The 22,605-nt window shown below is 45.6% G+C and overlaps 1 protein-coding gene across 1 annotated transcript in view; it reads right to left on the bottom strand.

Annotated features, from left to right (window-relative positions):
- Positions 1-22,605, bottom strand: part of BCL2 (BCL2 apoptosis regulator) — a 184,391-nt gene that overhangs the window by 4,365 nt on the left and 157,421 nt on the right. Inside the window, exons 3-4 of the mRNA XM_053397056.1 lie at positions 11,683-11,804; positions 8,288-8,454 (exon numbers count right to left, since the gene is read on the bottom strand). Coding sequence (XP_053253031.1) covers positions 8,288-8,454; positions 11,683-11,804 — 289 coding nt within the window. The remainder of the gene's footprint in view (positions 1-8,287; positions 8,455-11,682; positions 11,805-22,605) is intronic.

The following is a 22,605-nucleotide window of genomic DNA, read 5'->3' as shown; positions in this document are numbered from 1 at the left end:
TGAAAAAGATTATGAACTGAAAGTGGAGACAATGGATGTACTGTTCCCTGTTTATCTGTTTGTAACATAGAAACCCTCAATAATTTTTTTTTTAAAACAACAACAACATTATGAACAAACCACCCTGTTGGGTAGAGTGACTGGCCAAAACTCGCCCACCAAGCTTCACGATTGAGTGGAGATTTAGCCCTGGTCTCGCCACGTCTCAACTAACACTCCCAATGGCTACATCAAACTGGCTCTCAGACCAAGTTCTTTGGCTGTGGATATTTTTCCATTTAGGTTTAGTTGCAGAAATGCGGCTTGGTACTCCATACACAATATCTGGTGTCAAGAAGGGGTTAGGGATACGCACAAGTGCAATCTTTTCCCATTAGTCTGGTATAATAAAGGCCTCTCTCTTAATGTAACTATTTACCTGTTGTGCAAACCACATACACTCGAACATTTCTGTGATGAGAATAGGGATGTCCCATTCCATAGTGATAATTTTACTATTTATACCCCACACATCTTAATTGGGCTGCCCCAGCACTCTGGGCAGTTTCCAACCTACATAAAAACATAATAAAACATTAAACAATAAAAAACCTTCCCTATACAAGGCTGCCTTCAGAAGGTTCAGGGTTGGATAACTCCATGCCCTCCAACGAAAACAGGGACATCCTAAGGAAAAGCGGGATATTACAGGAACAAATCAGAAACCAGGATGGCTTCTCTAAATCAGGGACGTCCCCGGAAAATAGGGACACTTGGTGGGTCTGCAACCAACTTAAGAGACATAACATATATATCATTAAAAAAGTGGGGAGGGGGAAGCGAGGAACCAATACCACTGTCTTTCGAAGAGGCACTCACTAAAGGTCTTGATTAATCATCTGAATGTTGGGAGAAATGTGCCCAGGGAGACTTCACAACCTTGCAGTTTGGAAGTTGGAAAAGCCTGAGCAAAACCAGCAGAAAGTCCCTGTAAATTTGTCGTGTGGAAAGCTAATTAACTTAACTCTATGCCCCTCCTTAAATGTAAAGGAAGACTCAATGGCTGCAGAAAGCAAGTTTTAAATGCAGTTATGCATAGTGCAAATAAATGACGAAGGCTTCCCTAAAGCAATACCAATTTATTACTTAGCCACTTGGGGGCAGGTTAGGATAAACAAATGTCTACCCAGAGTAACACTTTCATGCTGCATAGTTTGATCTCTTGCACCACCTAACTGCCGACTACCTGCCTTGTGTTTTGCTTCCTGTGGAGGAAGCCTCCCTTACTAGCAGGCGAGGCTCCCAAATACCTGCACGTTTGGCTAGAAAGTCTGCGCAGGTGGAATGACACAGGCAAGCAGAAGGATGTCTCCACTCAAAACTAGCCCAGAGTAAGGGGCATTTGGGTTGCAGCCTTAGTCTGGATGCAAGCTTGTGTATACTTACAGAAATGCGTAGGCGACGCCAACAATCTGAAATGACCCAAAATACAAAACCTAGCTTCCCTGAAGGCCTGCAGAGTTTGATCAGTTGCACAGAGATTCTTAACAAAGTGTACCACCTAGAAGTTAACTGCCAATTGTACCTGCCTTCTGTTTGTGGAGGAAGCTTGCAAAACCTGTCTTTTATTTATATGAGCTGCTACAAAGTGAGAGGCGGCAGTTAGTCGCTTGGTTTGTTTTATCATATTAGGGCAATGTTTGCCTGCGTACCTTCATAGATGTGCCTGAGTTCTCTACAACTGGAGCAGTGGGTATTTTTATTTTTGCATTTTAAAAAGGGAAACTTTTTTTAAAAAATCCAATCGGACTCCTTTCCTCCAGCTTAAGTTTCTACCCTCCTTTTTATACTTATCCTAAGTATAGATCAGGGACGCAGGTAGCACTGTGGGTTAAACCACAGAGCCTAGGACTTGCCAATCAGAAGGTCGGCGGTTCGAATCCCCGCAGCGGGGTGAGCTCCCGTTGTTCGGTCCCTGCTCCTGCCAACCTAGCAGTTTGAAAGCATGCCAAAGTGCAAATAGATAAATAGGTACCACTGTGGTGGGAAGGTAAACGGCGTTTCCGTGCGTTGCTCTGGTTCGCCAGAAGCGGCTTAGGCATGCTGGCTACATGACCCGGAAGCTGTATGCCAGCTCCCTCGGCTCCCTGGCGCCGCAACCCCAGAGTCGGTTATGACTGGACCTAATGGTCAGGGGTCCCTTTACCTTTCTAAGTATAGACCAGGTTCAATCACTGCCCACTGCCTTAAGGTTTTTTTTATTATATGCTTGAGTCCAAAACAGAGATTCTGGATAGACAGGTCTGCAGGAATGTCAGGGTGCTAATATTACGGAGAAGGGAAGGTCCTCAGCCCATGTCCCTGTTGATCCTCCTTAGTTGCTTGGCAATACCTGCAAACACCTATCCAATACTGTGGTCGCAAAGCAGTAATGAAAATATAAGCCAAGTTTGATATACTTATTATATTATTATTATATATAGCACACTGGGAGGGGGATTTTTCCACTCTAAAAGCAGCCAACTGAGTAAGGCTAAAGTGAGCATTCTAGCTAAATGCAAACCTAGCTGACATCAGGCATGTGCTGTTGCATGTGACTGAGGTCATCTCCCAAACACCCCACTCCTCCATCGTGGCCCTCAATGGGCTTATTGGATCCCTTGGGTCAGAGGTGACTTGGCCACTGTTCTCCATGCCCTGTAGTCTCCAGGCTGGACTATCCCAATGCACTCTACGCAGGGCTGCCCCTGAAGACTTTTCAGAAGCTTCAACTGGTCCAAAATGCAGCCGCCGGATTATTGGCTGCTCACATAACCCCTGTTTTGAATCAGCCTACGCTGATGGCCAGTGCATTTCACATTATGTAAGGTTTAAGGAAAATCTTAAAAATAAATTGAAGGAGGGCGGTAAGGGATGTGATGCTACCAATAGCAGCCAGCCAGCGTGTTGCCCTATCTTACTTCTTTGAGCCTCAGGTGAGAGGAAATGTGGTTCGGTTTCTCTTTTACCTGGAGTCCCAAGAGTTATGGGGTCTCCTCGACTTCGTCCACCCTGCCTGTTTGTCCTCACCTCTTCTCACATTCCTGTAACTTTTCTCCCAAGGCCGATTCCCCAAAGAGGGCAACACAAAACTGTGAACAGCATCCCTTACTAGCAGGCAAGGCTTCCATCTACCTGCACGTTTAGCCAGAAAGTCTGTGCAGGTGAAGCAAGTAAAAAGGATGTCTCCACTCAAAACTAGCTCAGAGTAAGGGGCATTTGGATTGCAGCCTTAGTCCGGATCCAAGCTTATGTCAGCTGTATTCTTACAGAAATGCTTATGATCCCAAGCAATCTGAAGTGACCTAAAATACAAGACCTGATGCTAGCTTCCCTGAAGGTTACAGGATCCAGCGGAGGGCTTCTTTGCTCCTCCAGCTCAAGATGAGCTCAACTAAGGCCTAAGCATGCCATAACAACAGTTCCAATATTCACCCCACAGCGATTTCTATCAGTATCAAAACACTTGCCCGATTCATCAGAGAGAAGTAACAAAGATGCTGTGTGCTCTGAGAAGTGGAATTTAGAGGATTTTAAAGGAAAACCCGAAAGCGCTGAAGCTGTGGTCCTGAGGGAGGACCCCAGAGGAGCAGTGCTCAAAAAGGAATGAAGGAAACAATATTTATTTATTTTCACAGTATCCTGGCTTTCCTCAGAAGACCTAAAGGCAGCATTCATGGGTCTCGCTCTTGCTCAGAGCACTTTCTTCACTGGAATTGAAGAAAGAAAGAAAATTCTGCGTCCAAGAGCCCTTTCAATTCCCTTTTAAAAAGCAGCTAGTTGAATTATTAGGCTAGTTGAATTATCTTTTTGCCCCTGAACACTGTACTGGGATGAAGGGGTGTGTGTGTGCAATGGAATACAAGATAGGAGAAGGTTGCAGAAATTTAGGAAAGGGATGTTCAGGGCATGGACCATGGTTTTTGCTGAGAAGATGGGAGAGGAAGAGCCGTATTTCTGCAGCTTTGTAAAGGGAGAAGGGGCATAAATCAGCAACGAAGGGAATACAGGAGACTAAGGGTAGGAAGCTAAGGCTACATGCCTGTGAGATACAGAACTGTGAAAGTTATTTATTTATTTGTTGTTGTTGTCGTCGTCATCAACAACAACAACATTCCCATACCTTCCATAACCATCTAGTACCCTATGAGGGTGGATCACAAATTAAACAAAACAAGGGAAGAAGCACAGCATGTATATATAAAAAGCTTTCTACATGCAGGGAAATATCTCCTGAGTTACATATACAGATTTGCTAGCATGTTTCCCTAACTCCATTAAAAAACAAAACAAAACCCATAAACGCAGATACATGCATATAGTATTTATATGCACAGTTCATTCTCATATATTTGCCAGTCACAGAATTTGATTTTTTTTTTTAAGGCAGAGATCTGGTTAGTTTTGACACAGCAACTCGATCCCAAAAATAAGGATGCACTTCTTCTTAGGGCAATTGACCTCTGTTCCAGTTCCTTTAAGGTTCTGATTAAATGTTCTGGTTGTTAAGCGGCGGGAAGAGTAGCTTTCAGACACACATGAATTTATGCTGGTTTGTTAATGCATGAGCATATCCTGGGGGAAGGAGGGGGAAATCACTTTATAGCTATATCCTAATTTTATTTGCTGATGGGATTCAATTTAGTCACTTGCTAATTTGCAAATGGGAAGTGCCCTTGTTGGGGGCACACAGGTGACACTGAAGACGGAAGGCAGGGAACAGCCATGGGTCAAGGAAGCAAGGTACTTGCTTTGTGAAGAAAGAATGGCAAGGAAGCTGGCACATATGTGTGTGAGTGAATAATCTGGAACTGCCCAATGGAGGAGCATTTTTTGTATTATTATTATTAACAACAGCAGCAACAACAACAACAACAACTGGAGATTGAACCTGCAAGGAAGGTCTTCCCCCAAGTCATTTCACCTGGGGCATTCACACAACAGAATTATTCTATACACGTTTATTCAAACTCAAGTTCCATTGAATTCAATGACACTCACTCTCAGGTAAGCAGACACAGAACCGTAGCCTCAGAATCTGATAATGCCTGCAGAACAGGCTATACATTTATTTGGCTAATGGTAACAATCTGGTCGTTTTGCAAAATGCCATCCTATTTTAGAGTTTAGCTCTCTTTGCAATCCTTTTCTAGACCAACTTTTACTCTGAAATCTCTTTCAAGCTCACAATATTCCCTTAAGGCAATCCCCCCCCTTTCTGTCAAACTGTTGAAAGAGTTCCATTTATTCTTGCCTTCCACCTATAAAGCACACTCAAGTTTGTGCTCATTCTATCAAAAAGAGGTTCTCTGAGTAAACATAATTGACATATGCTTGACTTTACAAAACTATTAATCTCTCTCTCGGTAGATCTAGTTGTTCAAACATGGAAAGCAATGCACCATTTAAAACACACACCTACCTGTAGACTGAAATAGCTAAAAATGGTACTGAAAAACAGCAAGACCACTTCATCAAGTCCAGAGATCCACCTCTAATCTCTGGTCTCTAGACCTCTAATAAGCTCTAGGCATACCAGTGATGGAAAAAATTACTAGGTATTTTACTATGGCAGATGAATTCATATTAACCACAAATAAGTCTTCTTACCCATTTGATATGTGATTATATCCACAGGGAGAGCTATTTATTAGGTAGATGGATAATGCGGATTCACAGAACAATTCTATACATGTGTGCTCAGAAGTTAGTCCCATGTACTGCAGCCTATGACAAACATCACATTTCTGTATGGTCATGAGAATGTGATAATGCTTACCAAATCAGATAACTCCTCTCTGGTTCCAGCTGCTCTCCAATGACATTAAGGGTGCTTCCAGGAGACAGGTGTTTGATATTGAAGATTTTCCACATAAGGGAAAATTCGGATTGGGGAAGGAAAGACAGGCTGGTATTTAGATACCAATAACATTGTGAGGACGCTACAAAAAAACTGTTATGCAAGAGGAGCGCTGGTCCCACAATCCACTTCTGTCTGGAAGCACCCTTAGCAGCCACCATATCGCAAAAGGTTGCCAAATCCACACTTCAACTGGTTTTTGTTCTGCTGCTTCAGGGCCAGGTAGGTCTGATTTAGACATTCATTCCTAAATACTCAGAGGAGTTGTCCTCCCCAGCTGGTTGGAATTTCTAGGAATCTGATCCACTGCATTCTTAATATTTGACAGCGAAAAAGAAGCCAGCTCGTTTACCTTCACCCCACCTTGTCCACTCTCCAGGAAGTGAGGAAGAAAGAGGAGAAGCTACCATCTACCTCTACCCCGCAGTAAACAACCTTATGGGTATTTCTGTAAAGCTTAATATTTGCACAGGCCCGGCCCTGTCATTGGATAGAGTGAGGCATCTTCCCCAGGCAGTTGATGTTGGGTGCCACGAGGGCAGTACATTTAAGTAGTTTTTTAATTTATTAATGCTGCATTGTTACTGCTAGCAAGGGGTGTGGGGGAGAGGGGTTTGTGGGATTTTTTTTAAAAAAAATTTGCATCAGGTGCCAGAATACAGTGGTACCTCGAGTTACATACGCTTCAGGTTACATACGCTTCAGGTTACAGGCTCCGCTAACCCAGAAATAGTGCTTCAGGTTAAGAACTTTGCTTCAGGATGAGTACAGAAATCGTGCTCCGGCGGCGCAGCGGCAGCAGGAGGCCCCATTAGCTAAAGTGGTGCTTCAGGTTAAGAACAGTTTCAGGTTAAGAACGGACCTCCGGAACGAATTAAGTACTTAACCCGAGGTACCACTGTAACTCAATTGATCTTGGGGGTGTAGGTGCCATTTGCCTCAGGCAGCAAAATTTATTGGGCAGGCCCTGGTATTGGATGATCGCAAGGCAACTAACATCAAATAAGATAAATATGTTCTTTTAAAAAAAGATGACCACAACTTCTGAGGACCCAAGGGAGAGCTTTATTGGGCTGGGGTGGGGGCAGGATACAGAAAACAGCTTGAAATTCTCTTTAGTTTCCTCCTGCCAAGTGAGCATGCTGGGTAGAAGCCAAGGCTACAAGCCTTTTTAGTTGGCAGTTCCATTGAACAAATGGAACTCACTTGTAAATAAATACGCCCAAGACTGGGCAGCTCTTGCTTCCCTTCAGAAGGTCAAAGGGGAGAATTTTGGGAGAGGGCAATAAATAATGCCCAAATGCCTGTAATAAGCTCAGAATGAGCTGCAGGAAACTTCACTTTGCTATATAGCTCAAGATGCCTTGATGTCATATAACATTAACGAACTGACAAGGAAAGAGTAGCCACACAAAAAAAAGGCCGACATTCAGCTGCTGCCGGAAGCTGAACTTCACTTTGGCTGAGGTGAAACTTCAAAAAGGGCCAAGGGAGTGGAAGGCTGGAATTTAAGGCATGAACTAAAAATAACTGTCAAAATCCAAAGCTGAAATGACTCTAGTGAGATATTTAAAATAGTCATATGAGGTGAATTTTGTAAGAGACTCATGATAATTTATTTTGCTGAGGTGCATGGTGGAGAATCAGTATCCTAAAGGTTCTCTCAAGCTTACAACTCGCGACACAATCTCATAAATTGTGTTGTGTGCTGAGAAGAAAACACAAGTCACAAAATGATGAAATCTGACTACTGTGCTGGAAACTGAATGTTGAGTAAATTCAGCTGTGTGTAATCCAAGGTAAGCATTTAAAGGTGTGCATCATAGCTTCAGACTGAGCACCTGTCTCCAAGCAATGGAGCCAAACACACAACACTGTTAAAAAACAGACTGTGATGGCCAAGGTATCATTCTCCATTGCCTTTACAACTTTTGGCTAGGAGTTTGGCAAAGGGGACACATACTGTTATTTAATCCCAAGAAATGAAATCGGCCGAGTATCATGATTACCATCCTTTCAGCAAGGGCACTGAAATATGCAGTCATGTTGGATTCTCCAAATAATGGAAAAAACTGAAACATTTGACTCCCTGGGGTCACTGAAGATGTATGTGAAAACCTGCGGTTCTTTAAACCTTTATCAATGACTATTTGATATGCTAGGAGATTGCTAGCCAGGTGTGGCCAGTAAGTGCCCCCATTTGTTATAAAATTGGATTTGGCTGCAAGCTGTGAATTTAAATTACTTGATCTCCTCCTGTTCTTTGTTCTGCCTGAGGAAGAGTTCAGGGAAAGCTGAAACCTCTTATTCTTTCTGCTCCCCCAACAAAAGATCCGCTTATACTCCTCTTTAAACAACTTTGTGGATCAAAGGATGCGATTGAGTAGAGTAAGACAAATGTTTGCATACCTCTTCTTGAACACAGGTTTGAGCACTTCTCAGAAAAAGTCTCTTTTCGAGGATAAAACAACGGTGGTGAAGAATCAACATATTCCTGAGCTGCTCCTGGGTTGTTTTGGTGAGGGTCTGCAAAAGCTGTGGGATATCTAGGGTTTTCCATTGTTCCTTCTGGTGACCTACAGGTGGAGAAGGATAAAGAACTGATACCTTAAGCATCGCCTTCTTAAAACTTATTTTACTTAAAAGTGATTTCTACGCCACTTTTCAAGGTCATAGATTCTCCCATATGTTCCCTCCCACCAAATACTCCCTTTATTGTTTGAAACCCTGCTCTGGAATCCTCTGCTGTCCAACACCGAGAGGACAGCAGCAAAGAGCGGGGACACCTCAGTGATGGCACCACACTGTGGAATGCCCTTTCAGTGGAGATTTGGCACACCCGAACACTTCTTATGGTTTTAAATAGTGAAAAAGGTAAAAGGCCCCTAGAGTGACTATGGGGTTGCAGCGCTCATCTCGCTTTCAGGCTGAAGGAGCCAGCGTTTGTCCACAGACAGCTTTCTGGGTCAGGTGGCCAGCATGACTAAACCGCTTCTGGCACAACAGAACACCATGACGGAAACCAGAGCGCACGGAAATGCCATTTACCTTCCCACCTCAGCGGTACCTATTTATCTACTTGCACTGGCGTGCTTTCAAATTGCTAGGTTGGCAGAAGCTGGGACAGAGCAACTGGAGCCCCCATCGCGTGGATTCAAACTGCCAACTTCCTGATCAGCAAGCCCAAGAGGTTCAGTGGTTTAGACCACACCACCACCCGTGTCCCCTTTTAAATAGTGGTAGGCAACCCCTAATCCACCTAATTAGGGCTAGTAGACCCTATTTGGCCTTTGAGGCCATTTTTTGCAAGCCATGCCATGCAAACATGTCGGGTGTGGGTCAGCTGAAGACATGGCTCCCTACTGAAAGATGATTTTGCAGGCACTGCTGATAAGTAGTACCTGTAAATTCTTGTTTCTTTGCAAGCACTGACAATTGGCTGATCCCCTGCCCTTGCAAAGAGCTATGCCTTTGCTTGCATGGTTTGATTTAAAATGCTTCGACTGACATGATGTTGATGTCAGGCTATTGACAAGCAGGTGGCCCCATCCACCTGTCAAAATATAATATGGGACTTGGAGGGGGCTGAACCACCTGGCCTGCTTGTCTGTTCTTCATCCTAGATTATGAGCACTTGGGTGATTTAAGAAGGCCTTCAGCAGAAAAAAATTGTCTCTCCCTGTTATGAATATGTAAAGGCTATTTCCTTTTTGTAGGTCTTCACTTTGGCTTTGGGTTTTAACACTGAATATTAACAAGGCTCTGTGCATGGGGGGGGGGGGTGAAGTTCGCCATTATTTAAAAGGTACAATTAACAGCATTTTAGCTCCTTTCCATAACAGCTATCAAGCTTGCCCTTGGTCATATAGGTTACTACAGCTCTGCAAACTTGTTTTCAAAGTTTACTGAATTAACTCTGCCAGACTGTTATTGGCTTTCGCTTAATGTTCTTTGTATTTCTTATTTTAATTATTATTCCAACCCTAAGCCATCATTTATTCACTCAATTAGATTTTCCAGTCCTAGCATCTTTTGCATTCATCTGTTCTCATTGGCAGAATTACAAGTACACCGATGCAACTGTAATCAGCAGACATTAATTACCGTGGTCCTGCATACGAGCTACACTCTCACCAATTAGAAGCGTCACCCACTTTGCCGCTAGCTTTTCTCTTCTAATGAATATGATCTATAGGAACAAATTAATCAATTGGCTGTAGGCATAGGTGCCAAGATGTTAAAGTCTGGCAGGGCAGTAACCCTTCCTCCCCACCTCCTTGACCTTTAGGTTTTGTGTTTTGTGTTTTGTGCACTGAACAGCTGTGCAGCATAAGCTGTGTGATTTATAAGTCTTTCTACTAAACAGAGAGCAATCCCTTGGACACCAGGAATGCAGCTGCCTCCCTCTTTTAAACAAGCCACATGCCAGAAAATAAGATGCTTCAGAAACTAAGAGTGACGGTGATCACAAATGTGAGCTCTGTCCCAACAACCATGGTGGTTGGCTGTACTGAAAAGAGAGTTCCTGGAAGACTTTGAAATTGCCTCATTTAAATGCTTGCGCGCGCTCTCTCTCTCTCTCTATATATATATACAGTGGTAAAGGTAAAGGGACCCCTGCCCATTAGGTCCAGTCGTGACTGACTCTGGGGTTGCGGCGCTCATCTCACTTTACTGGCTGAGGGAGCCGGCGTACAACTTCCGGGTCATGTGGCCAAGCATGACTAAGCCGCTTCTGGCGAACCAGAGCAGCACACAGAAACGCCATTTACCTTCCCGCCGGAACGGTACCTATTTATCTACTTGCACTTTGACGTGCTTTCGAACTGCTAGGTTGGCAGGAGAAGACCGAGCAACGGGAGTTCACCCCATCGTGGGGATTCGAACTGCCGACCTTCTGATCATCAAATCCTAGGCTCTGTGGTTTAACCCACAGCGCCACCAGCGTCCATATACAGTGGTACCTCGGGTTAAGTACTTAAATCCGTTCCGGAGGTCCATTCTTAACCTGAAGCACCACTTTAGCTAATGGGGCCTCCTGCTGCTGTTGCTGCCACGCTGCCGGAGCACGATTTCTGTTCTCATCCTGAAGCAAAGTTCTTAACCCGAGGTACTGTTTCTGGGTTAGCGGAGTCTGTAACCTGAAGCGTATGTAACCTGAAGCGTATGTAACCCAAGGTACCACTGTATTAAAATAAAATATATTAAAAAGTCTAATGCTTTAGAATAATGCAGCCTCAGTGGATTGTAAATAGAAGGAGGGCATACATATTTTTAATTCAGTGTCCCTCCCCTCCCCCATGGAAGGAGACTATTTACATCTAAATGGACGCTCACGTGAATGTTAATAAGCCAGCAAAAATAAAGGCACGACTTTGTATTGTGTTGCATTGGAATGTTCTCAAATGGCTCAGCCACTCCTTTATAAGAAGGAAGCAAAAAATACAAGCGAGTGCCAATTTATGTGTGTGCACAGGACCGCAGCCTCAGTCACCTTCGTTCATAACAATGCCATCCTTTCCCAGTACACAGAACTATTATAATGTCATGCATGGAAAGATACTGGAGGGAGTTGTTACTCCCTGTCCCCACGGCGATGCCTTTTCTGGCTTGGAAATCACCCATGAAGGCAGCTCCATCTGCACTACCCTTAACAAACTACAACTCCCAGGATGCTTTGGGGGAAAGCCGCAGCTGTTTAAAGTGGCATGATGGACCCCAAAGAGTAGGAGAAATATGGCATACTGTGCATTATTTGGCTCCCTGCTTACTGACTGTGTCCCGTTTTCATTTTTTAAACTTACCTTCCATTTGAAGGATATGGTTTCCTATTTCTTTCTTCAATATATCGGCTCTCCCTCTGTCTGTAATCTGTATTGTGATGAGGTCTCTCTGAGTGAGCCATCTTCTGCCTTGCTGAAGCTGTCTGCAGGTATAGAAAACACAAAATCTATGGATTCAATTTGCTGAATGACTAGCGTTTGCAAAACAAAATTACATTTATTAGTAAGGAAGACAAAGGAGGTATATGTAGGGGTGGGGAGAATTCTATGTAAGCAAACTGCAACTGTAGTCTTTCTAAAGCTTGTGGTGTCCTATGTGTCAAAGTGAGCAGAGGACCTACCAAGCCCTCAAAGGTAAAAAAACAACCCTCATATAGGCCGGAGCACGATTTCTGTTCTCATCCTGAAGCAAAGTTCTTAACCCGAGGTTCTATTTCTGGGTTAGCAGAGTCTGTAACCTGAAGCGTATGTAACCCGAGGTACCACTGTACATGGGAACGAAATGAAGAGAGAGCTCTATACCCAGTTCCAAAATCATTCATTTAAAATGTGCAACCATCACAAACAATGATAAAAACTACCGTATTTTTCCATGTATGAGATGACCCCATGTATAAGACGACCCCTATTTTTTTAAACCCAAAATGAAGAAATTAAGTTGTTTAGCTTTTTGGGGGGCTAGGGGAGGTCACTTCCGCCAATCACTCACCTGCCTGCCTGCCACTGCCAATCACTTGCCACAACTACTGCCAATTGCACACCTTGCTGCAGCCGCCAATTGCCTGCCTGCTCACTGCCACCAACAGCCCACCCAGCCAATTGCCACAGCCACTCGCCAGAAGGCCTTGCCGCAGCCACCAACCACCTGCCCAATCGCTGCTGCCAATCTCCTGCCTTGCTGCTGCCATTAATCGCATGTCCCCCCTCTGCATTCACTATCCGTGTATAAGACAACACCCTATTTTTGCCTAATTTTTTTTTTTGGCAAAAAGCAATGTCATATACATGGAAAAATATGGTAATCCCCAGAAATGCAGCTTCCTTAATTCTGTTCCCGCACCCCACCCCCAGAAAGTACATCTCACCACCAGTTTGCTTTCTTCAGCACAGCCAGCTAAAATCTTCTACAGACTGGTTCATACATGCACATCAATAACTTGACCACCAGCTAAATTGCAGTTGAATGGGTGAAGCGATTCAGTTGGAAAGGGCTGTATCTGAGGTCACACAAACTACTGTTTACAGTCTTCAAGGTAGAATGACTCATTCACATATACAGTGGTACCTCTGGTTGCGAACGGGCAACATGAGCAGAATGCAACCCGCATCTGCACATGTCGTGATTCACCGCTTCTCCACATGCGCGTGACATCATTTTGCATGTCTGCACATGCGCAAGCAGCGAAACCCGGAAGTAACGTGCAACCTGAAGCAAGCGTAACAAGAGGTATGACTGTTCAAGACATAAATAACAACGTTGCAGTTGTCAAAACTCTTTTCTCATGGGCTGCACCAGGCAGAGGGGCTTCTTGGTACTGGCACCCACCCTGTGGAATGCCTTTCCATCAGATGTTAAGGAGATGAGTAATTATATAACTTTTAGGAAACATGTGAAGGCAGCCCTGTACAGGGAAGCTTTTTAAGGCTTAATGTTTTACGATGTTTTTATATATGCTGGAAGATGCCCAGAGTGGCTGGGGCAACCCAGTAAAAATGGGTGGGGTATAAATAATAAATCATCATCATCATCACATGGGGAGTTAAAGCCTGCTGTGCTTGCTGCTGCTGCAGAAACTAAGGAATTGTTTGTTTTGAGGTTTTCCATTTGTAACAAAAAGCATGTGCACTGTAGCAAGGTAGACAAACTTAAGGCTCGGGGGCTGGATCCAGCCCAATCCCCTTCGAAATCCGGCCCACGGACAGTCCAGGAATCAGCATATTTTTACATGAGTAGAATGTATCCTTTTATTTAAAATGCCTCTCTGGGTTATTTGTAGGGCCTGCCTGATGTTTTTACATGAGTAGAATGTGTGCTTTTATTTTTACATGAGTAGAATGTGTGCTTTTATTAAAAAGGCATCTCTGGGTTATTTGTTGGGCATAGGAATTTGTTCATTCCCCCCCCCCCCCGGGGACCGGCCCTCTGCTGAAAAGGTTTGCTGACCCCTGAGGTAGACAGAAGGGAGTTGGGTGGAGGAGCCAGGATTCCAACCAATGAAGTCTTCTTCCAGCCACTCCTGTTGTCCCAGATCACTGTTTTGCCTTATACCCCTCAGACGGACAGATTTCACCCAAGGCCCCTGTTATGGAGCAGCAGCTTTAAGCAAGGGCTCAGGTTCAAAAATGTGCAATTGTGATAAGAAAATAAAGGTAAAGGTACCCCTGCCCTTACGGGCCAGTCTTGCCATACTCTAGGGTTGTGCGCTCATCTCACTCTATAGGCCAGGAGCCAGCGCTGTCCGCAGACACTTCCGGGTCACGTGGCCAGCGTGACAAGCTGCATCTGGCGAGCCAGAGCCGCACACGGAAACGCCGTTTACCTTCCCGCTAGTAAGCGGTCCCTATTTATCTACTTGCACCCAGGTGTGCTTTCAAACTGCTAGGTTGGCAGGCGCTGGGATCGAGCAACGGGAGCGCACCCCGCCGCGGGGATTCAAACCGCCGACCTTTCGATCGGCAAGCCCTAGGCGCTGAGGCTTTTACCCACAGCGCCACCCGCGTCCCGATAAGAAAATAGGAAGCTGCTAATTATGCAGAATCAGACCAGGGGTCCGTTTAAGACTAAGTCAATTCTGTCGAAGCTGATCGGCAGTGATGCTCCAAGATCAGTTCCTGGGTATTGAACTTGGGACCTTTTTCTGCACTGGCCTATGGCCTTTCCCCCAATGATGGGAGAAGCTGCCTTCTTCCTTCTGCGCAAGAGCTCCAGGAATGCTGCCCTGCCCTGCACCTGGCAGTTCGGATTTCAGGCTATTCTTTTCTCCCCCATCCAGTCTGCAAATAGACTTCTTTGCAAAGTTGGATTTGCTGAGTTTCACAAGTGGGGGGGAAAAAAGCATCCAGATTTTTGGGAGGGAGCGAGCTGCTCTCTCCTTCTCAATCTCTGCAATCCAAAAGCCTACCCAAAACTCCCGAAAAAACTACCCATTTGCAGCAGGAGGCGGCACATCCCCCTTGTGTGGACAGAGTGAGGTGTCAGGTGTCGTATTGACGTGCGTAGGGCTGCTACCTTTGCTGTGGCAAAATACAGGACAGGGTGGGGCGGTTGGGGGGGATCCCCCCCAAATCTGATGCTGAAGTGACTTCAAAGCAATCCATTACAATCTATCGCAGCCTAACAGGATGGGCATGGGTGTAGCGGGGGGGGGGTTGCCCCCCTAAATCTTCACAAATCATTGAAAAGCATTAAAAATACTAAATTAACTCTCCCCCTAGCAGAAGACTGCCTCCCCCAAACAAAAACCTGCCTCCCTTAATGTCCTCTTTTATGGGGGATTTTTACCCGTGATCTCTCCCCCCCAAAAAAACCCTCAACTAATTTTGGGAGCGATCTCCTATATATATATCTCCCCACCTGTGCTGAAACCTTTTACACATCCTTTCAAGAAGCATGCGTTTGGAGAGGACCCTTAACTTGGCAGAGATTGAGAGAGAGATTCGGAAACACAATACTGTTATCAATGCAGGACGTATCATTTCACACTGAAATACAGGTGGCAACCCTGGTAGCGGGGAGGAGGCTGGCATGAAACCCCCGAACCTCAAACTGGTCGGGAATTGGCAAAGGGTTTGGGGACCACCCCCCACCCCCCGCTCTGAAGCCACACTATATTTATTGGTTTGGCGTTTATCTCCCATTTCCCTGGGACTCACCTCTGCGCTGGGAAGAGAGTCCTCTGCAAGGCCCTCCCCACAAGTCCAGGCGCTCAGGACCTTTGCGCCCTTGCTGGAGGCACGTCGGAAGAGAATTCGGGCTCGAAGTGGGGGAAAGAGTCTTCTCCGTTTCCTCCCGAGAGGCTCTCCGGAGACCAGCAGGGCTGCATTTCCTTGTTTTCTTTGTGTGAGAGAGAGAGACGGGGGGAGAGAGAAAGAAAGAAAGGAGGGCGGCGGAGGGGGAAGGAGAGCGTGCGCAGGTAGGACTCGCCCGGGTCCCGCCCCTCGGCTCTTCTTCTTCTTCTTCCTCCTCAGGGGAGAGGCGGGTTTCCCGGAGTTTCACCGGCTCTCGAAGTCCAGAGAAGTGACCTGCGGAACCTGAAGGCAGCAGCGGGAGGGGGCGGGCCCAGGAGGACGGAATGGCGCCACCGCCGCCTCCGCCTCCACGCGCTCTGAGGGGCGAGGGCGCGCGCGGGTGGCGGCGGGGAAATCAGCCCCAGGAAAGGGAGCAGGTGCAGCGAAAGGGCGAGGCTCCTGTGGAGAAAGGGGGTTTGCAAGAAAGGCAGTGCAAGGAGGGAGCCCACCTGTGAAGGGAACGTGGCCCTCAGAGGCAGAGAGAGAGAGGTCTGAGGGCGAAAAAGCGAAGAGTTGATTTATGAATCCTGTGGAACGCCCTCCCACCAGATGTCAAAGAGAGAACAACAACTACCAGACTTTTAGAAGACACCTGAAGGCAGCTCTGTTTAGGGAAGCTTTTAATGTTTGATGCATTACTGTATTTTAATATTTTGTTGAAAGCCGCCCAGAGTGGCTGGGGAAGCCCAGCCAGATGGGCGGGGTATAAATAATAAATTATTATTATTATGAATTGCTTCCCATAAAGCGATTTAATGTAGTGACCTGGGGTGGGATTCGACGTTGCAATAGATCCATTTGCACAAGCATTGCAGTTTGCTAGGTACAATGATTCACACACACGCTGTTCTGGGGGATCTCCACAACAAGCCATAAGTCCAGATCTTCAGGAAAGGTTTTATGTTCCCTTGATACGTGTCACCTTCAAGACCCAAGTGCATTTGTAAAAGGGATGCTAGATACGTGGCACCATAGGGATGTGGGTAGCGAACCACTGAGCCAATTGGAAAGTTGGTGGTTCGAATCCCCGCAACAGGGTGAGCTCCCGTTGCTCTGTCCCAGCTCCTGCCAACTGAGCAACTGAAAGCACACCAGTGCAAGTAGATAAATAGGTATTGCTGCAGCGGGAAGGTAAACGGCATTTCCATGCGCTCTGGCTTCCGTCACAATGTTTCGTTGTGCCAGAAGCAGTTTAGTCATGCTGGCCAAAGTTCTCTGTGGACAAAGGCCGGCTCCCTCGGCCTGAAAGCGAGATGAGCGCATAGTCAAATTTGACTGGACTTAACCGTCCAGGGGTCCTTTACCTTTATATTCTGTATATGTGTGGTTTTGGCTGGGCTGGAAGCTGGAAAGAGAGAGCCCTGACTCCCTTAGCTGAAGCAGAGCAGAGACTGTGGTGTCTTTGTGACATATGGTTTATTTACACATATATTCAGCCCGAGCCTGTGATGGAGGGGTTCAGAGCACCTTCCTTGCTCACCTAATGCCCAGCTTAATCTACTTCCTAACCCACTAGTCTCTAAGCTTAGCTCTCTTTATCTGCAGAGGGAGGGAGGGAGAACACCCTTCATTTGCATATCAAATGGTTTCTTTGATCCTGTGTTGTGCTAACGGATGATTACCTCAAAGGAAATTAGCCTGACTCAATTAACACTTAACTCACGTTGATTCTGTAGGATTATCGTTGTCTAATACACACCTTAGGAAGCTTGCCTGGCTTAATTACCTTTTAACACATGCTAATTAGGGGATTAGAAGCCTTTAGAACACAGCTCAAATATACACATGGATCTATCTTAAATACACATGAGTCTGGCTATTTTAGATACATGGATCTATCTTATATACACACAAGTCGGGCTATTTTAGTTACATGGGTCTATCTTAAATACACACGAGTCTGGCTATTTCCCAGTTTAAATACTCCAAGGCTTTATTAATTCTAACACTATTGGTTCAGGGACTTTAGGGTGTCTTGCACGCATCGACTTATAACAGTACCATTCCTAATTATCACTAGGGCTACAGCCCCAAACCCACTTAACCGCAGAGAAAGCGCCACTGAACTCCATACATCCAGTTTCTGAGTAAATACATATAGCAGGTGTGGAGAACTTCAAGCCCAGGGGCCAAATGTCCAGCCCGTTTACACTCCCTGAGCCATGCTTCTCACTGGCCCTGCTCTGCACCCGTCTTGTGTGCTTATGCCTGGCTGGAATGTGCCCTTGAACTGTGCAAATAAATGCCTTTTGCTTGCCTGGGTGGAGGATGAAGAGATGCATGTGCAGAAATTTCTCCCTTTGGCATAGCTGGAATGTACCAAGGTAAGAGTCACATCTATTGCTCTTGGACTGAAAAAGGTCCCTTGCCCCTGATGGTGTAGGACTGAGCTGCTAGTAGACCAGTTTTACTATTTCCAGACCCCTCAGTTCCACTTCTGAAATGCAGTTTACTAGAATATTAGCATTTTAAAACAGTCTTTATATTTTTAAAATTAGACTACTTGTCACACAGGGACACAGGTGGCGCTGTGGGTTAAACCACAGAGCCTAGGACTTGCCAATCAGAAGGTCAGCGGTTCAAATCCCCGCGACGGGGTGAGCTCCTGTTGCTTGGTCCCTGCTCCTGCCAACCTAGCAGCTTGAAAGTACATCAAAGTGCAAGTAGATAAATACACTAGGTAACTCTCCGGCGGGAAGGTAAATGGCGTTTCCGTGCGCTGCTCTGGTTCACCAAAAGCGGCTTAGTCATGCTGGCCACATGACCCGGAAGCTGTACGCCGGCTCCCTCGGCCAATAAAGCGAGATGAGCGCCGCAACCCCAGAGTCGGCCACGACTGGACCTAATGGTCAGGGGTCCCTTTACCTTTATCTTTACTGGTCACACACCCTGGCAATGGCTGCTGGATAAACTCCCCCTCTCAAAAAAACCTTGCTGTAATAGGGTATCAGAAAAATAGTGGATAATATGCTCAACTTCTCCATGGTCCCAGTGCAGAGCTGTAAGATAAATAGAATATTGTGGTTATCTTTCAGCTAAAACGGTAGTGGATAACTGAAATCGAAGAAGGATAAACACATTTCTCAGGATTCATTTGCTAATGTCAAACAGTTGTCAAATACACGAGCCTGCGGGATAGCTCATTTGAGCATGACACTTGTAATCTCAGGGCTGTGGGTTCGAGTGCCACGTTGGGCAAAAAAGATTCCTGCATTGCTTGGGGTTGGGCTAGATGACCCTCATGGTCCCTTCCAACTCTACAACTCTTTGATTCTATATCAAGGGACATTTAGCCAGAAAAGACATGTCACGTTGACTCTCAGCCTATTTTCTAAATACTGGCTATTCACACATTAATAGGGACTACGGCTCCCATTATCCCTAGCTAGCAGGAACACTGGTCAGGGATGATGGGAGTTTTTATTTTATTACTTTTTAAATTGAATTTATATACAGCCCTATCCCCGCTGGTCTCAGGGCAGTTCACAGGATATAATCAGAATATGAAATCCCAAAATACATAATCAAAATACAAACAACAACCCAATAACCCACCCACCCCCCAACAACAGTTGGGGACCCACGTTTGAGAAACTGTAGCTGCAAGTGGGCTCAGAAGGGCGAGGGAAAGCTGGTGCTAACTCAGCCACAAATCTAATTTAGGGAGGAGTGCATTACTGTAGACTAGGCATCTCCAAACTCAGCCCTCCAGCTGTTTTGGGACTACAATTCCCATCATCCCTGACCACTGGTCCCGTTAGCTAGGGGTGATAGGAGTTGTAGTCCCAAAACAGCTGGAGGGCCGAGTTTGGGGATGCCTGGTGTAGACAGTACAGCACACCCTTCACATGATTTAGTGCAGTGCAGGCATTACAGTGGTACCTCGGGTTACAGACACTTCAGGTTACAGACTCCGCTAACCCAGAAATATTACCTCAGGTTAAGAGCTTTGCTTCAGGATGAGAACAGAAATCGTGCTTGGGTGGCGCGGCAACAGCATGAGGCCCCATTAGCTAAAGTGGTGCTTCAGGTTAAGAACAGACCTCCGGAATGAATTAAGTACTTAACCCAAGGTACCACTGTATAATACTCTCATTCCCATCTTACATGGGCCTTAGATTTTCCTGAAACACTGGCTAACCCTGTGCATTTTGAGTTTCTGTGAAAGAGACTTCAGCTAGAATGAGGTACAGTCAGTACATGGTCCATACATGATGCAGCTCTGAGCTAAAGTCAGTGCAAGGAATGCAAAATAAATTGGGTGATATTCAACTAAGCCGCATTCAGAGTAGACTCTTTGAAGTCATGGGACTTAAGTTACTTCCTCATGCTATTTTATGACTAATATTGGATATCACCCATTTATTCTAGAGCAGTTGTTGTGCCTCATGGATACAAAAAACAAACAAACCCTATGGCATTTAATAAGTTTAATGCAAACATGAACCCATCCTTATAGTTTGTAGAGGAAGCAGGGGTGAGGGGGGGGGGGGGGAGAGAGAGACAGACTGTGGCTTCCTAATCCAGTATGCTTTCGTTCTGGTTTGGACTATAGACAAACGAAATACAATTCTGACATCTAGTGTCTTATGTGGCTCATAGCAATTATGAGATCAGTCCACTTTTCTTTCTGTTTGTAAGGAAGTCTCTAGGTTTGGTTCATACACACATACTCATCACTTTCAATGTCTTGCATGTGTGTAAAGACTGTCACATATCTAATACATCCACTTCGGTGGAGTAAGTTAACACACTGGGCTGCAAGCCATCAGGTTGAGACAGCTCCAGTCATGTCTGCATATGCACAGATTAGCTCTTTAACCCATAATAAAAACTAGCTTATTCAATAGTTTTCTTTTTACAAAGCTCCAGAATTCTTGCACCAATGTACCAATTATTCTAATAGGGCAAGGTTTTTATGTTAGGATAAATGTTGCAATAAAGTTTAATCTCCCAGAATGAAGTACTTAACCCCGAAAGGATAATATTCATAACTTGCTATTAGGTTAAACAGCTTCTGATTTACAGGCAAGAAAATTACACCCCGCTCTAATCTATTGCACAAAATAACTGCTTTGGATTCTGGCAGGGATGAGATTTGCATCCAGCCCTAGCTTCTCTTTTCATTGCTGTCAGCTCCAAGAATATATGAGAAAGAGATAATGAGAAAAGTGATCATGGACAGATGTGATGTGCTTCTTCTAGCTGACCTAGCCACTGTGATCCACGCAACAGTCACCTCCAGGCTTGATTATTGTAACTCACTCTACGTGGGGCTGCCCTTGAGACTGACCCAGAAACTCCAGCGGGTGCAGAATGCGAGACTCCTTAAGGGGTCCTTGCCGCGGGACCATATTCATCCGGTGCTATACCAGCTGCACTGGCTCCCGATGGAGTACAGGATCAGGTTTAAGGTGCTGGTAAGCCCTATACGGCCTAGGACCCTCGTATCTACAGGACCGCCTCTCCTGGTATGTCCCACGGAGGACCTTACGGTCTTCAAATAAAAACATCTTGGAGATCCCAGGCCACAGGGAGGTTAGGCTGGCCTTGACTAGAGCCAGGTCTTTTTCGGCCGTGGCCCCGATCTGGTGGAATGCTCTGTCACAAGAGACTAGGGCCCTGCGGGACTTGACATCTTTCCGCAGGGCCTGCAAGACGGAGCTGTTCCACCAGGCCTTTGACCAAGGCACAGTCTGACCCTCTCTCCTTCTGTAATCCTCACAGAACTCTAGCCCAATGGTTGCCATTAATTTGATTCTGAATTGATTTTAGAATGTATTTTAATTAATTGTGTGATTTTATGTACACTGTGCTATTTTTACTTGTTGTTAGCTGCTCTGAGCTCGGATTTGGCCGGGGAGGGTGGGATAGAAATAAAAATTGATTATAGTTATTATTATTCTACCTGTCCATGAGGGCTTAGGTCCAGGAGGGCTTCCAACCTTTGTGTTGGGACCATGCGGATCATTGAGTCAAGCAGGAATCAAACTCACAACTCTGAGATGTTTGTCTCATGCTGTACCGACTGAGATATGAATGCTGGAAGCCAGACAGATTGAAGCCCCAGCATCTATTTTTCTAAGAACTGACCCCTGGGTTCTCTTGTTAAATATACTAAACTTGGTGAGGAAATTGATATGCCATGGGGTTAATGTCAGAAGCAGAGCACTTTGCCAAATACAAACAGACCCCTCAAGTCCACAGTACCTGTGCCGCCACTAGGTACACAGCTGAAAGTCTGTGGGCTGCATCCAACTAAGTGATACTGAAGAGAAGACCCATTGGAATGAATGGACCTAAGTTAGTTAGGTGTGTTAATTCCAGTGGGTCTCCTCTGAGCAGGACTACTGTTGCATGCAACCCTATGTCTCTTTGAGTTCTTCTCTTAGTTCCCTGGGGGTGCAGTTGCTGCCAAACATGTGTATCCTGAATCGGGGGCATCCCTTCTGACAAGTTGTAGCTGTTTGGGGATGCACACATAGAATAATAGAGTTGAAAGGGCCCTTTGGATCATTTAGTCCCAACGCCTTGCAATGCTGCTGTCCCTTATAGAGATCGAACCTGCAGCCTTGGTGCTATTAGCACCACACTCTAACCAACTGAGCTATCCAGCTTGGGTAAACACAGCATGCTCTTTGGCAGGGGTCAGCAACCTTTTTCAGCCATGGGCCGGTCCACCGTCCCTCAGACCATGTGGTGGGCCAGACTATATTTTTTTGGGGGGGGGATGAACAAACTCCTATTCCCCACAAATAACCCAGAGATGCATTTTAAATAAAAGGACACATTCTACTTGCTGATTTCCAGCCGTCCATGGGCCGGATTGAGAAGGCGATTGGGCCGCATCCGGCCCACGGTCTTAGTTTGCCTACCCCTGCTCTTTGGCAATGACTAGATGCTTCAGTCTTTCTCCAAGTAAATTATCTCAGTCAA

This window comes from Podarcis raffonei, chromosome 7 (genome assembly GCF_027172205.1).
Source record: "Podarcis raffonei isolate rPodRaf1 chromosome 7, rPodRaf1.pri, whole genome shotgun sequence".
In the NCBI taxonomy this organism is placed as follows: domain Eukaryota; kingdom Metazoa; phylum Chordata; class Lepidosauria; order Squamata; family Lacertidae; genus Podarcis; species Podarcis raffonei.
This window is presented reverse-complemented; position numbering and strand designations above follow the sequence as displayed.